Source organism: Rhagoletis pomonella, unplaced genomic scaffold (assembly GCF_013731165.1).
Source record: "Rhagoletis pomonella isolate Grant_MI unplaced genomic scaffold, Rhpom_1.0 Rhpom_scaffold_00008, whole genome shotgun sequence".
Classification (NCBI taxonomy): Eukaryota; Metazoa; Arthropoda; class Insecta; order Diptera; family Tephritidae; genus Rhagoletis; species Rhagoletis pomonella.
Window position 1 is genome coordinate 41,191,222 of NW_023458562.1, and position 12,447 is coordinate 41,203,668.

A 12,447-nucleotide genomic window follows, 5' to 3' on the forward strand; every position below is an offset into this window, starting at 1 on the left:
TTTTGATAAGAGAAAAGTAAAAAAAAAACAAGTAAGAAAGTCTAAGTTCGGGCGGAGCCGAACATTAAATACCCGGCGCAAGTATTTAATATATGACTTTCACCTTTCCGAAAGCTACCGCTACATGGTAAGTCAATTTGAGTAAATTAGTCCTTAAATTTCGAAATTTTGAAGTTTCAAGCAGTTCTGAAATTTACCGTTATATGAAAAGCGGCCTCAATTTTAGTCCGATTTCAATAATTTTCAACGTTTTGCTTTTATGTGGCAAGCGTAATAATCATACCGAGTTTGGTACAAATTGGTAGAATGGTTACCGAGATACATATATGAGATCATAAGTGGGCGGTGCTACGCCCATTTTCCAAAATTTTATCATAAACGTATTTCTTGGTTAAGAATTGTTGCAAGGATAAATTTTGAATAATTTTGCTTTAATATTTACTGATTTATCGAAGATTTCGTATTTCTCTAAATTACCGTAATATGGGATGTGGGCGTGGTTATTGTCCGATTTTAAAAATTGTCGGCCATTTGGTGTCGCGTAACAAGGCCAACAACTGTGCCAAGTTTGGAAGAAATCGGTGAAGCGGTTACCAAGATATACACATGTAACCATAAGTGGGCGTGGCTACGCCCATTTTCCAAAAATTTATAATATTCTTATTTTTCGTCTAAAACTTATTGTAAATATCTATTTTGAGTGAATTATCTTCAGCAGTTACTTAAATATCGCAGTTTTCGTATTTCTGAAAATTACCGTTATATGGGAAGTGGGCGTGGTTACGGTCCGATTTCGCCCATTTTCAATACCAACCTACCTTGGATAAATGGAAACTTACTTACCAAATTTCGTTGAGATATCTGAATTTTTGCTCGAGTTATCGTGTACGCGGACAGACGGACAGAGGACAGACGGACGGACAGACAGACATGGCTTAATCGACTTCTCTATTCAATCTGAGCATTTATGTATACAATTGTTTATATCTATCTCGATTCGTTTTGGCTGTTACAAACAACCGTTATGTGAACAAAATTAATATACCCTTATGCACAAGTGCGCTCGGGTATAAAAATATTTGGAAACCGGTAGAAAAAATAAGATACTTAGTAGTTTTGTTTACATATCTGTACATAAAATACCTTCCAATTTTTTACTTCCCAGAAAATATTTTATAAAAATCTGTGATATAGAAAATTGATTCGCTTAAGTAAATATACATATGTACAAAAACACAAAATTAAAAATATGTACATATGCATACATACAATAAAAATTGGCTCTTTATTTCCGGGCTGAGACGTGTCCCGTCGTGCCTGGCCGGGCCCCACTAAAATTCTTAACGTGCGAGCTCGTGCGTGTTTTTGAAAGTTGATTTTGCACTCGTGCCGGGCCGGGCCTGAAAATTTAGGCCCGTGCCCATCTCTAGTATGGACTGTTCAACAGACAGACTGCTGCGATTTCATTTGCTGTTCTTAAAGATGTTGACATTGTCACTAACGAGGCTACGCTATTTGTTGTTGACAACCCAAAGATACAAAGGCCTAGGTCTACGGTGAGATCTTCATGTGTTGCATCCAATAACGTCCTTAAAAATATGCGAGGTATTTATTTCGTAAATAAAGTAAATACTGTTGTTTAGGTTGAGGAAGTGGCTACATTCTATAAGCATACACAAACAGAGGAGCACATTTCTCTTGTCCAGGGAGCAACTTCAATATATGTATTTAGGATTTTTTAGAACAAAACGTTGGAATTGAGCGTCTGTTGTAACAGCATACAGATTCCCCAAAGTGTATTTGCGAAGTGTTACTGGAGTGATAGTCCTTGACCAGATAAAAATCTGGGTTGTTCCGACAACGTAGACCCGACGCTCGTGGGAACGGAACTGAGAGTCTTGTCGCACTTAGTTGCGATGGCACTCATCTAAATGCAGACTATAAGAGTCGTACGCAACAGGCCATTGCAATGGCATCACACGCAGACATCTATTGGAACATCTTGATGGTTCCACTATTGGACCTAACACATTTTCTGGAGCAATCGGAAAGCAATTTCCCGTCTCTGAAAATTCCCATCTCTTGAGAAAAAAGAACTCAGTAAAAAGTACCTGTATGAAATTTCCAATGCTATTCCGTCAGGATCTTGTAGTGCAGATTTTGTCAGGAAAGTTGTTGTTCCTAAATGACACTTTAAATGGCTGACAGCGTCAATGTGGATTCTTCGGCTGTATGACAGGACTCCAAGGCATTCAGCAAATTTAAAAGCATTAGTGATAGTCCTGTTAAAAGTACATGTTCCCTCCTGATTCGCGATATCGCTTGAAGTGATTCAAAACTCAAGGTATTTGCCAAAGAAACAACGAGACATTGTTGTCACTGTCAGTAGCAATAAAGCATTATTTTCCAGAAAATCTACTTCTATCGGTGTTGTCAGATAATGGTGAAGCAAACTCAGGCTGGAATTTTTGTGGTGTATTTCGATACGGTTATAAGTACAAGTTTTCCACATCCCGTCGAATTCGAATTCTAAAATTCATGTTTTTAATCCGCTCTAATGACCCTGTTATTAAAAAGTCGTTCAGTATGCCATTTCATCCTCTTCGGTACCAATCGGCCACGATTAATCGGTTGGACTCTACTTCATATATTCATCAGGCCAAATTTTCGCTCTTTTCTCGTCTTTGTCGAGTGTAAGAAAGATAGTTCCATACATTGGGTTCTTCTTCGTCATATGACCTGTGTTATCATTGAGAAGTGTTCTCTAGACGTCTGTAGCTAGATTTCCATTTTCTTCTCGACAGGAATTAAAACTGGCCTTAAAGCCACTTGAATCTTGCGTGTGTGCGTTCGAGTAGCATTCCTGCTTGCCACAATCTCAACATCTTCGCACTCACTTGTTACTGCCGCTCTTTACCTCTTCTTGAAAAGATGTCTCTCCTCGGTTCTAGGCGTTCACTTTGTTATAGCTCAATACTAGCTCACGTCGCCATTGCTGCAGGGTGTCTTTGAATGCCACTTCTTCAGCAGCTATATGAAGTGCTTCAGAAATGGGATCTTACCGCTCATTTATAATCAGGCAATGAGGAGTTTGTAAAATTTTGCGGCTGTACGATGTGACTGCAGCTTTTCGACACCAAACTGTCGTCGCGCTGCTAGGAGCACAGGGACGCATGGCGAGTTTGCCCATTGATGACGAGGGATATATGTATAAAGATTCAAATGTATAATACATGAAACTGCTTCAAAACAATAGCCGCTTTCAGCTGCACCTGCTGATGAGGAGACGATGCTAACTTCAGACTCCACAAGGGTTGCTCACGTACACTCACAGGAACGCAAGAATCGGTATTGAGTAAATTCTTGCAATTGTAACTTAATTAAGCTTAGTATCCAGTACTTAAGGGCACGGTCAAGAAAAAAAAAATTGCCCTAGGAATTTTTACATACGATAATTCGCAGCCTGTTGCATCACTCTTTCCTCACGAAATAATGAAACGGGCGTATATTTATGTTGCAAACATGGGTTTTCCTTGTGCTCTTTTTTCACAAAAACCTTTAGAAGGAAATTTAACACAAGAAATTTTCTTCGCCATTTCTTTAGCATTTATATTGAGTTTTTGGTTATCTTGAGCGCTGGATACCAAGCTATACCCAGAAGAACGACTATACCCAGTTGGATTCAGATTTCGACTAATGGGCGATAAAAAATAAATAAATAACTATTCTACTGTGGGTAAAATTCAAGATACTTAGTAGGTTTAAGTGATGTGTTAATTTTCCACTGAGAGCAAAACATACTAGCCAAAATTTCAAATTCCACGATTCATGTCTAAAGCGTACATGCAAAAATATGTAGTTCTGAAATCTGTTTGGTAGTAGAGTAACTATCTTTTGAGCTCTATATTTCATATGTGCGAATGCGCTTGAGTTTTATTTATTGAACCGCTTTTCCTCTTTTCCTTTTCATTGTAGCGCCTGCTAATGGAAGCGTATATACGACAAAAGCGCGCCTCTCCTGGAATGGTGCAGGCCAGCGACTTACAAATAACCCGTCCTATGTCCGGACTGCGCACATCAACGGACAATAGCCGCGAGCTGCATGCTTACGATGGTCCCATGCAGTTCATCAGCTCGCCACACAATCCCGATCAATTATTAAGCAACAGCACCGCCACCACCTCACCAACAACAACCACCGCCATTTCTAGTAACAGCATGGTCAGCACAAATGGCCGACAGCGCGGCAGTAATTCGAACAATGGGCGCCCGCGGACAGCTCATGGGACGAGCCACATCATCAATCAGGATGGTAAGCTTGATGAAAGTTATTATTGAGCAGTTTACAGTCAATGCATATATATTATTTCCCTAACTCCTCTGTGATTTCTGCTTTGCTTACAGATTTAATTGAGGAGATATCCTCGCATGAGCTTGAAGACGACGAAAGTAGTCCTGTCAACCACGCCATCATCAACGGACAAAGGCAAAGACAACGTCAACAACAACAAATGCAAGAGCATCAGCAACACTCATACAGCCACGACCGGGACAGCAGCACATTGGACGAAGACGATTACGCGAATCGCAATATTGAGGAAGCAGCGCCCGTAATGCCTTTGAACCACAGCATCGTTGCCACCACCAGTGCACCGCGCAGCTCATCGGCCCACTCGTCCGGCTCTGCGAACATCACTGCCATCTACTCAAACAGTGCACAGCAAACGACCTCGCCGGTGGACGCTAGCGGCGAACCGGAAGGCGATGTCGTCGGCAACATGGAGCAATTCGTTATGCAGCCGGCGTCGCAAGGTGTGCTCTTCAAGTGCCGCATAACCCGCGACCGCAAGGGTATGGATCGTGGACTGTTTCCTATCTACTATTTACATTTGGAGCGGGATTACGGAAAGAAAATATTCCTCTTGGGAGGTAAGTAAAATGAATATAAATGTTAGTGGATATTTAACAATGTTGCACTGCCTTAAGGACGCAAACGAAAGAAGAGTAAAACATCCAACTACATTATCAGCTGCGATCCTACAGACTTATCGCGCAATGCGGAGGGCTTCTGCGGCAAATTGCGTTCAAATGTGTTCGGTACCTCGTTTACTGTGTTCGATAATGGCAGCAAGGATAGCACAGAAAACCCCCGGCACGACTTGGCAGTTATCATTTACGTAAGTGGACTTGGGGGTTGTATAGAGGTTAGATAGTTTTATAGAATGTATATAAAGTTACACATACTACTGCGCGATTTCTGGAGCAGGTCAGTGGATTTCCAGTTGAGTATTAGCAACAGAGCTATAAGACTGCAATATTGCGATAATTATCAGGTGGCATACCCTATAATTTTGAGTGCAGCCGGACTGTAAATCAAATTAGTAGTGCATTTGGCTAAAACTTTAGTTCGAGGTGTATTTTCCAGTGAAAGAAACAAGAGGCAGAAACAGTGCACGGGCATGGAAAAAATAATGGTGGTAGAGTTTACATACAAAAATTGATAGAAGTTGGTAGTTTTTTTTTTTACGAAACAATATTAGATAGTTCTTATTGATATAGGATAAATGAAGGCGAATTTAGGCAAGAGAGGGTTACCAGAGCAGCTGGATTTTAGCCTTGGTGATTCTTAATGTCGAAATGGTGTATTTGTTGTAATTCTTAGTGTCATTATGCATACAATTTGTTAGTGGAATTTTTGTTTTTGAACTTCTTTATAAAACAACAAAAAAATTTATTTTACGTCAATAAAATATTCAACAAAAAACATATGGGCAAATCTAAAAAACAGGTAACCTTTGTGTTATTTAGCTTTATTTTCACTGTTGTAAACTATAGCAATCTGGTTGCTTTTGGATATGATTCATTGACGTATAGTTGAAGCTTTAAAAAAAATTTGATCGATTTGCTGCATAACTTTTGAATTATAGGTGTTTAAATAAGGTATTTTTCAAAGTTAATGGAGATAACCTTCTCTTTTTTGTAGGGGAATATGCTTCGGTCTTCCAGGCTGAGGTAATTGCAATACTCAAAGCCATGGACTACGTGGTGGAACATACATAGGTGGAGAGGAAGGAGTTTACGTGATTGCAGTGACAACCAAGCTGCTCTTAAGGCATTAGACAGCCCTCTATTTAAGTATTTCCAAACTAGTTCGGCAATGCAAGTCTCGACCAAAATATGTTGCTGAACATAACGAGGTTGTTTTACTCTGGGTACCAGGTCACTCAGGAGTACCTGATTATGAGACATCTGATCATTTGGCCAGAGTTGGCTCAGACCAGGCACTCCCCGGTCCGCAACCAGTTTTAGCACTCCCACCTTTGGCAATCGAAGCCACCATCAGAAACAGGGTGAATACTTCGCTCAGCAAAGACTGAGAGGCATCGAGGGGATGCAGGTGGACAAAACTCATGTTGCTCAATCTCACAAGGTCTATCTAATTTTTTGCTCTCACTGAGCAGACGACACTGCAGACAACTTGCTGGACTGCTGACTGGTCACTTCACGTGGCACAAACACCTCACTGTGATAGGCGTAAATGACAAGTCTATTTGCCCATCTTGCCTTGAAGAAGATGAGACGGTGGAACACCTTTTGTGCTTCTTGCTTGCTTGGTTATTTGTCATAGATTTTTTTACACTCGTTCTTTTCTCTATTGTCAATTTCTGAATTAAAAGTTTGGCGTAAAAAGCTTAGCCGTTTTGATGTTTTAAGTTTTGTGTTTTAAAAATGTGATAAATATTTTTCGCCTCACTTTAAAACTCGGAGCAATAAAAAATAAAAATGATGTCATTAATACAAATAAACTATTTTACATAGGCTGAATTTCTTTATTCATTCTGAACGTTTGGAATAAACTTTTTTGTTTACTTATTCTTTAGAACGTTCCTGATGATATGTTAACGTATATTTCAAAAGCATTCTGTTTATTCCGGCTGTGAAATGGGATTATCCGGAATGTATAAAGAAACGCAGCCATATATTCCACGTACAAACTCATGAGTGAGCCGAACATTTGATGAGTTTATGGTGAAGATAAAGTAAATAACGCTAGCGCCCGCAGTGCTCTTAAAAAATATAACTCCTCCGAGCGAGAGAGTATTTTGATGTATTTACGAGCTCTATTTTTTAAAACCTACAAGTGTGTAATCACATTATTTTTATAAATAGAACACAAGAAAATATTTTACTTTTATTTTGGCCACTCTGAGTTCAGTTTTTGAATTCACCCGCGATGCAAATTTACATTGTTAGATCTAATTTTCACATTTCATTTTTTTACGAGCTTTGGGAATATTTAGAAATGTATCAGCAGGGGGTCCACCGAAACCCGTAAATTTTTGAAAGGGGTCTACGAGAAAAAAAGTTTGGGAACCTCTGGTATAAAGTATAATATTCCGTAACGCCAAACTACAAAATGTTGACAATGTATACTTTTCCAAAACGCATCCGAAAATGTATCGAAACGCATAGCTAGAGTAATCAGCGCATCAGAAACAAAGCTGATGCTTCGTTTGTTTTTGCATATTCAAAATATGCAATGTATGTATATGGTTACAATGTTTCGCAACTCTGCATATAGAAACAGTTTAAATGCTGCAGCAGAACAGTAACCAAACATTGTATTGGTAAGTTTTGGAAGTCTGCCTGTTTGATTAAAATTAGTTTTGAAATGCTTGAATTTTGCAGACGATTCGTTTGGCAGTCTCTTACAAAAAACGTATTCCAAACGAAACATATTTCCATAGCTGATAGTTTATTTTGCAATTCAAAGTAAATAGGAGAAAAATCAACTGTCGTTTTATTTCATTCGATTCGAATCGAGTTTCATTCGACAACGGATACCGTGATTCGAGCCCAGTTTTATGTAGGTATAGGTTTTTTTTGAATGTTTTATTTACGGGAAATACATTTTTATTTTTTTTATATAAATATACAATTTCTCACAAGGCGAATTCACATTAGGCGATAGCAGGAGTACACACACAAAAATTACACCAACATATTTTACGCAAAATACCGGTAAGAATTATAAAAAAAATCTTAACTTTGACATTATGAACCACTGAGGCTATGGAACTATGATTCCATTTTACTTTTCCAGAATTTGTGGATGATTCCGTTAGTGCTTGGCATATATTATGTTCAACCCTTCTGTAGGCGATATTCAAAACCCGCAGAACTGTGCGACATTTCAATTTTTTTTCGCATTGACTTCGATAATAGTGTTCAGTGTAAAATATTAAAATTTCTCAGTATTCAATTTTCATCGGGAAATGTGGTTTTGTTGTGTTAAATTGCAAAATATATGATTTTTAAAAATAATTAATAGCGAAATGTTAAAGAAACGGCGATTTTTGTGAAATTATTAGCCAATTTCAGTGCATCTAAAGTTTCTAAAGCGTTGTTTACTTTTACTAGAGAATTGTCAAAATCGGCAAATCCCATGTAGCGGTTTCTGGAACGTGCCACATTTGTTCGCTACATCGTGATGTAATAAAAAGAAAAGCTGGCAGCACTCCGCAAGGTTGCAGAAATCTCTCAAAATATGTTCGAAACATATCTTGATATGGAAGGAACTGCTTTACACTGTCAAGGAAAAAAATTGCCAAAACTCAACGCAAATTTTAGCAACTTCAATCTTGCACTTTACTATGCTAAAATAAATTTTTTTTAGATTCTAATTAAAATGTTTGCAATTTATGTGAAACCTTGCAGAATTTTTTTAATTTTCGTACAAACTTTGATCCAAAACCTGAGATCTATCACATTTTTTCGAAATCTACCACATTTTTTCCAGATTCTACCACACGATTTTTTTTTCAAGTCCGATCACTGGCTGTAGGTTGAAGAGGATGCTGAACTTGGAGGAAGGCCAACACACCTAGGCCCAATCAGGTACCAATTGTGACTCCACATTGATCCACGAAACTTAGCTGCTGCATTATTTTAAACTTTGCTGTTGCACTTCTACACCCAGGAATTTCTGTATTTTTTCGCATCTTGCAGGGCAAACGCAGAGTAAGTTCCTGATGAGTTCAGGCTCTTCTTTGCCGTAGCAGCTCCTGTAGTAGTCATTGTGGCGGACCACGAGGCCTTCCGCATGCTTTCCTATTAAGATATGACCAGTGAGTGAGAACGAGAATTTCTTTTGTTCTCCATATGTCCCATCTGGTAACGGGTTCTTCATGAAAATGTTCCCCGAAAATGTAATGCAAGTACCACCTATCACAAGCTCGTTTGCGTTCTCATTCCCTGGTATGTCCATATACTGCGGAACCCTTACCAGATGCAAAGCAAACTGCTTTGCCATCACTTGCTTGTTCTCATCACAGCTTGTTTCCGACTTCTTGTATGTATGGCCGTATTTGGGCTTGAACGACACTGCAATGATCTGGTAGACAGAAAGACATTTGTATTCTTAATTGTTCCTCATGCTCTGTTTTCTAATTTGGAGCCGTACGTGTAAAATCGTATGACATGTACGTATGACATCCTCGGTTACTGGAACTCCTTCTAGTCACTTCATTCACACTAATTTTTGTTTTACTTTTAAAATCCCTTCTTACTTCATTTCGTATTTTGTAATTTTCTTAGGATACCAATATACTAGGTTTCAAAGGACCACGCAACATGACTGTAATACTGCCCGGCATGACGGAGGAAGACCAACGCGTAAAAATCAGTTCGGCTGATCCCAAACAGCAGGGTATACTTGACTTGTGGAAGGTGAAGGTCAGTCCTTTATACTGCATTACTTTATTACCAACAAATTTCATTTGATACACTCCTTCGCTTTAGAATATGGACAACATAGTGGAGTTGCATAACAAAACGCCCGTCTGGAATGATGAAACACAATCATATGTACTCAATTTTCATGGGCGCGTTACGCAGGCATCGGTTAAGAACTTTCAACTCGTACACGATTCTGATCCCGACTACATAGTCATGCAATTTGGACGTACCTCCGAGGATGTATTCACCATGGATTACCGTTATCCATTGTGTGCACTGCAAGCTTTTGCCATAGCATTGAGCAGCTTTGATGGCAAAATAGCTTGCGAGTAGAAAGCGAAGAAAATGGAGGAGAAATAAGAGCGACAAATGAGAGGACATCAAAATAAAACCAAATAATCGGAACAAAATAATAGAAAGCAAATGCAATTATTTATGTAATTTAAACATAAAAAATTAAATTAAACTTAACGCAACAGAGTACGGTTCAAATCAAAAAAGTGCACGAATTTACTAAAAAAAAAATGGTTGCCTTAGTTGAAAGCGTTTCAAAGCGCTTAAGATTTACCTATGCGCGTGCACCCACTTGATTAAACTAATATTTTTTATATGTACATATAACAGTCGAGATTTAAAAAGATATTAAAAACACAATTGAAGAAAATTTATACAGCTGAAAGATATTTATTAATTTAAAATGTAGAATACTGTAACAGAGCTAAACATTATGATGCGATTAGACCAACATAAAGTAAGAATACAAAATCTAATGATTGTTAATAATGCATCTTTAGAAAGAAATCAATACAATTTCGGTATAGAGTTTTACATATTTACATATTTTTTTAAGGGTGAACCGAAAATCGGAGCGGAACTTTTGTTAAACATTTTATTGCATGAATCGATTATTTATTGCATTAATTTTTAAGCCCGAGAGCACTTTTCTATAAGATTATTACTATTTTGTCTGTCCGCCCGCGTATGCATACGGAAGCTTAAGTAAAAATTGTGGTAAATAATATTTGTACCTTAGGACGGAAATTGGCGAAAAGGGGCGATAAAATGATAACAATTCACACTTTCACAGAGTTCCTCTTGATGAAATAAAAGCCGAGATGTTTAACTCTTAGTTTCGCGGAAGCAGAGCACTGAGAAGAAGTCCCGTTACTCTTATAGCCCCCTGCCAGGAAATATTACCTGTCCTGCCTAGCCTATTCATCAGTCTTGCAGTTTTCTATCTTGTCACTGTGTGGCTGACTTCCTAAACGCCAATTGCTTTGCGTACGTACAAAGAATAAAGTTTCATAACGCCGAACTACAAAATATTGACACTTTTCCAAAACGCATCCGAAAAGTTTCGAAACGCATCGTTAGAGCGATCAGGGCATCGGAAACAAAGTTCATGCTTCGTTTGTTATTGGTTACCATTGGTGTTTTTAAAAGGGAAAATTCAGAAAAATTGTTCATTGCTATATTGAATAATTAAAACATGCAATGTATATCGTTGCAATATGTCTCAACTCTGCATATACAATTAGTTTGCATACCGCGTTATAACAGTTTCCAAACATTGTATTGATAAGTTGTGGAAGTCAGCCTGTCTAACAACTCAAATCATTCTGTAATCCGAGGCTATCGCTTGGCTGCCGGAGGTGAGACGGAAGCCTAAGCTTTAGATTAACTCTACACCCAACATCTACTTATTCGTGAATATCTTTACTGGAACTCTGAGTAACCAGTATCTTAGCCTGATGGCAGAACAGACCGTGAGAGCCTTAACCGCATTGTCAACCGGTATGAAGTCTTACATCTATTATGTATGCAATATTTTGGCCGAGCAGTTGATTCAAGTAAGCGGCGACAACTGTGCTTATGTTTTTGCCAGAAAATCTTAAAACATAGTTTTATTTTGCTTTTATAATTTATTTTACTTGACTTTGTTTTATTTTCTTTCGTTATATTTTATTTCATAATTTTTGTTTTATTACACCCTGTGACAAAACAAAAAAAAATCTAACTACACGAAACAATCAATATACTCAGGAGACTATGGGTGAAATGTAGTGAAATTGCGTTTTTATTTTTTCTCCTTGATGCCAGAATTTTTTTAAACGGACTTTCAAGTTTCAAAAATATGATTACTTCGAAATTATTTCAAAAAATCAGTGCGAATATATTATTCTGTATTTATATGCGTGCCAAATAAAAAAAAAAAACAAGTTGAGTAGAATTTAAAAAATGGTTTTAATTAATTTTAACTTCTAAGCTAATAAATTTAAAAGGGCGATATTTCAATTTTCAAGGGTATTCGAGGATTATATTTTAAGAGGATATTTTCGGCCTTGTGCACCGAAAAAAAAATCTGTTTTAATTCTACAGAATTTTCCTCTTTAATTTGATGCTCATATTTTTATTTTATATTGCGCGGAATTTTTTGATAAAGTTTTTTTTTAATTTATCATATTTTTGAAGTTTTAAAGTCTTTAGAAAAGATCCTGACGTCAGTGACAAAAACTAAAAAACGCATTTTACCTTTATTCGGCCATATTTTCGCAAATATATTAGGGCTGCTCGGGATGATGTGGAAATGGTCTTGGATTTGCAGTTAGAATTTCATTTGCCAATTTTATGCTTGCTGCCATGGCAACCGTGTACATTTTATTGTTTTGAATTTACAAATCCACCGAATATGCAAATACAAAAGCATAT

The 12,447-nt window shown here is 37.7% G+C and overlaps 1 protein-coding gene across 10 annotated transcripts in view; it reads left to right on the top strand.

The window, feature by feature from the left end:
* The window catches only part of LOC118744873 (protein king tubby), a 213,359-nt gene extending 201,662 nt beyond the window's left edge, over positions 1-11,697 (top strand). For all 10 annotated transcript variants that reach the window (XM_036478264.1, XM_036478265.1, XM_036478270.1 and 7 more), the window contains 5 exons: positions 3,976-4,312; positions 4,405-4,929; positions 4,987-5,177; positions 9,598-9,735; positions 9,802-11,697. In XM_036478264.1, coding sequence (XP_036334157.1) covers positions 3,976-4,312; positions 4,405-4,929; positions 4,987-5,177; positions 9,598-9,735; positions 9,802-10,071 — 1,461 coding nt within the window. In that variant the 3' untranslated portion in view covers positions 10,072-11,697. The remainder of the gene's footprint in view (positions 1-3,975; positions 4,313-4,404; positions 4,930-4,986; positions 5,178-9,597; positions 9,736-9,801) is intronic.
* The last annotated feature ends 750 nt before the right edge of the window (positions 11,698-12,447 follow it).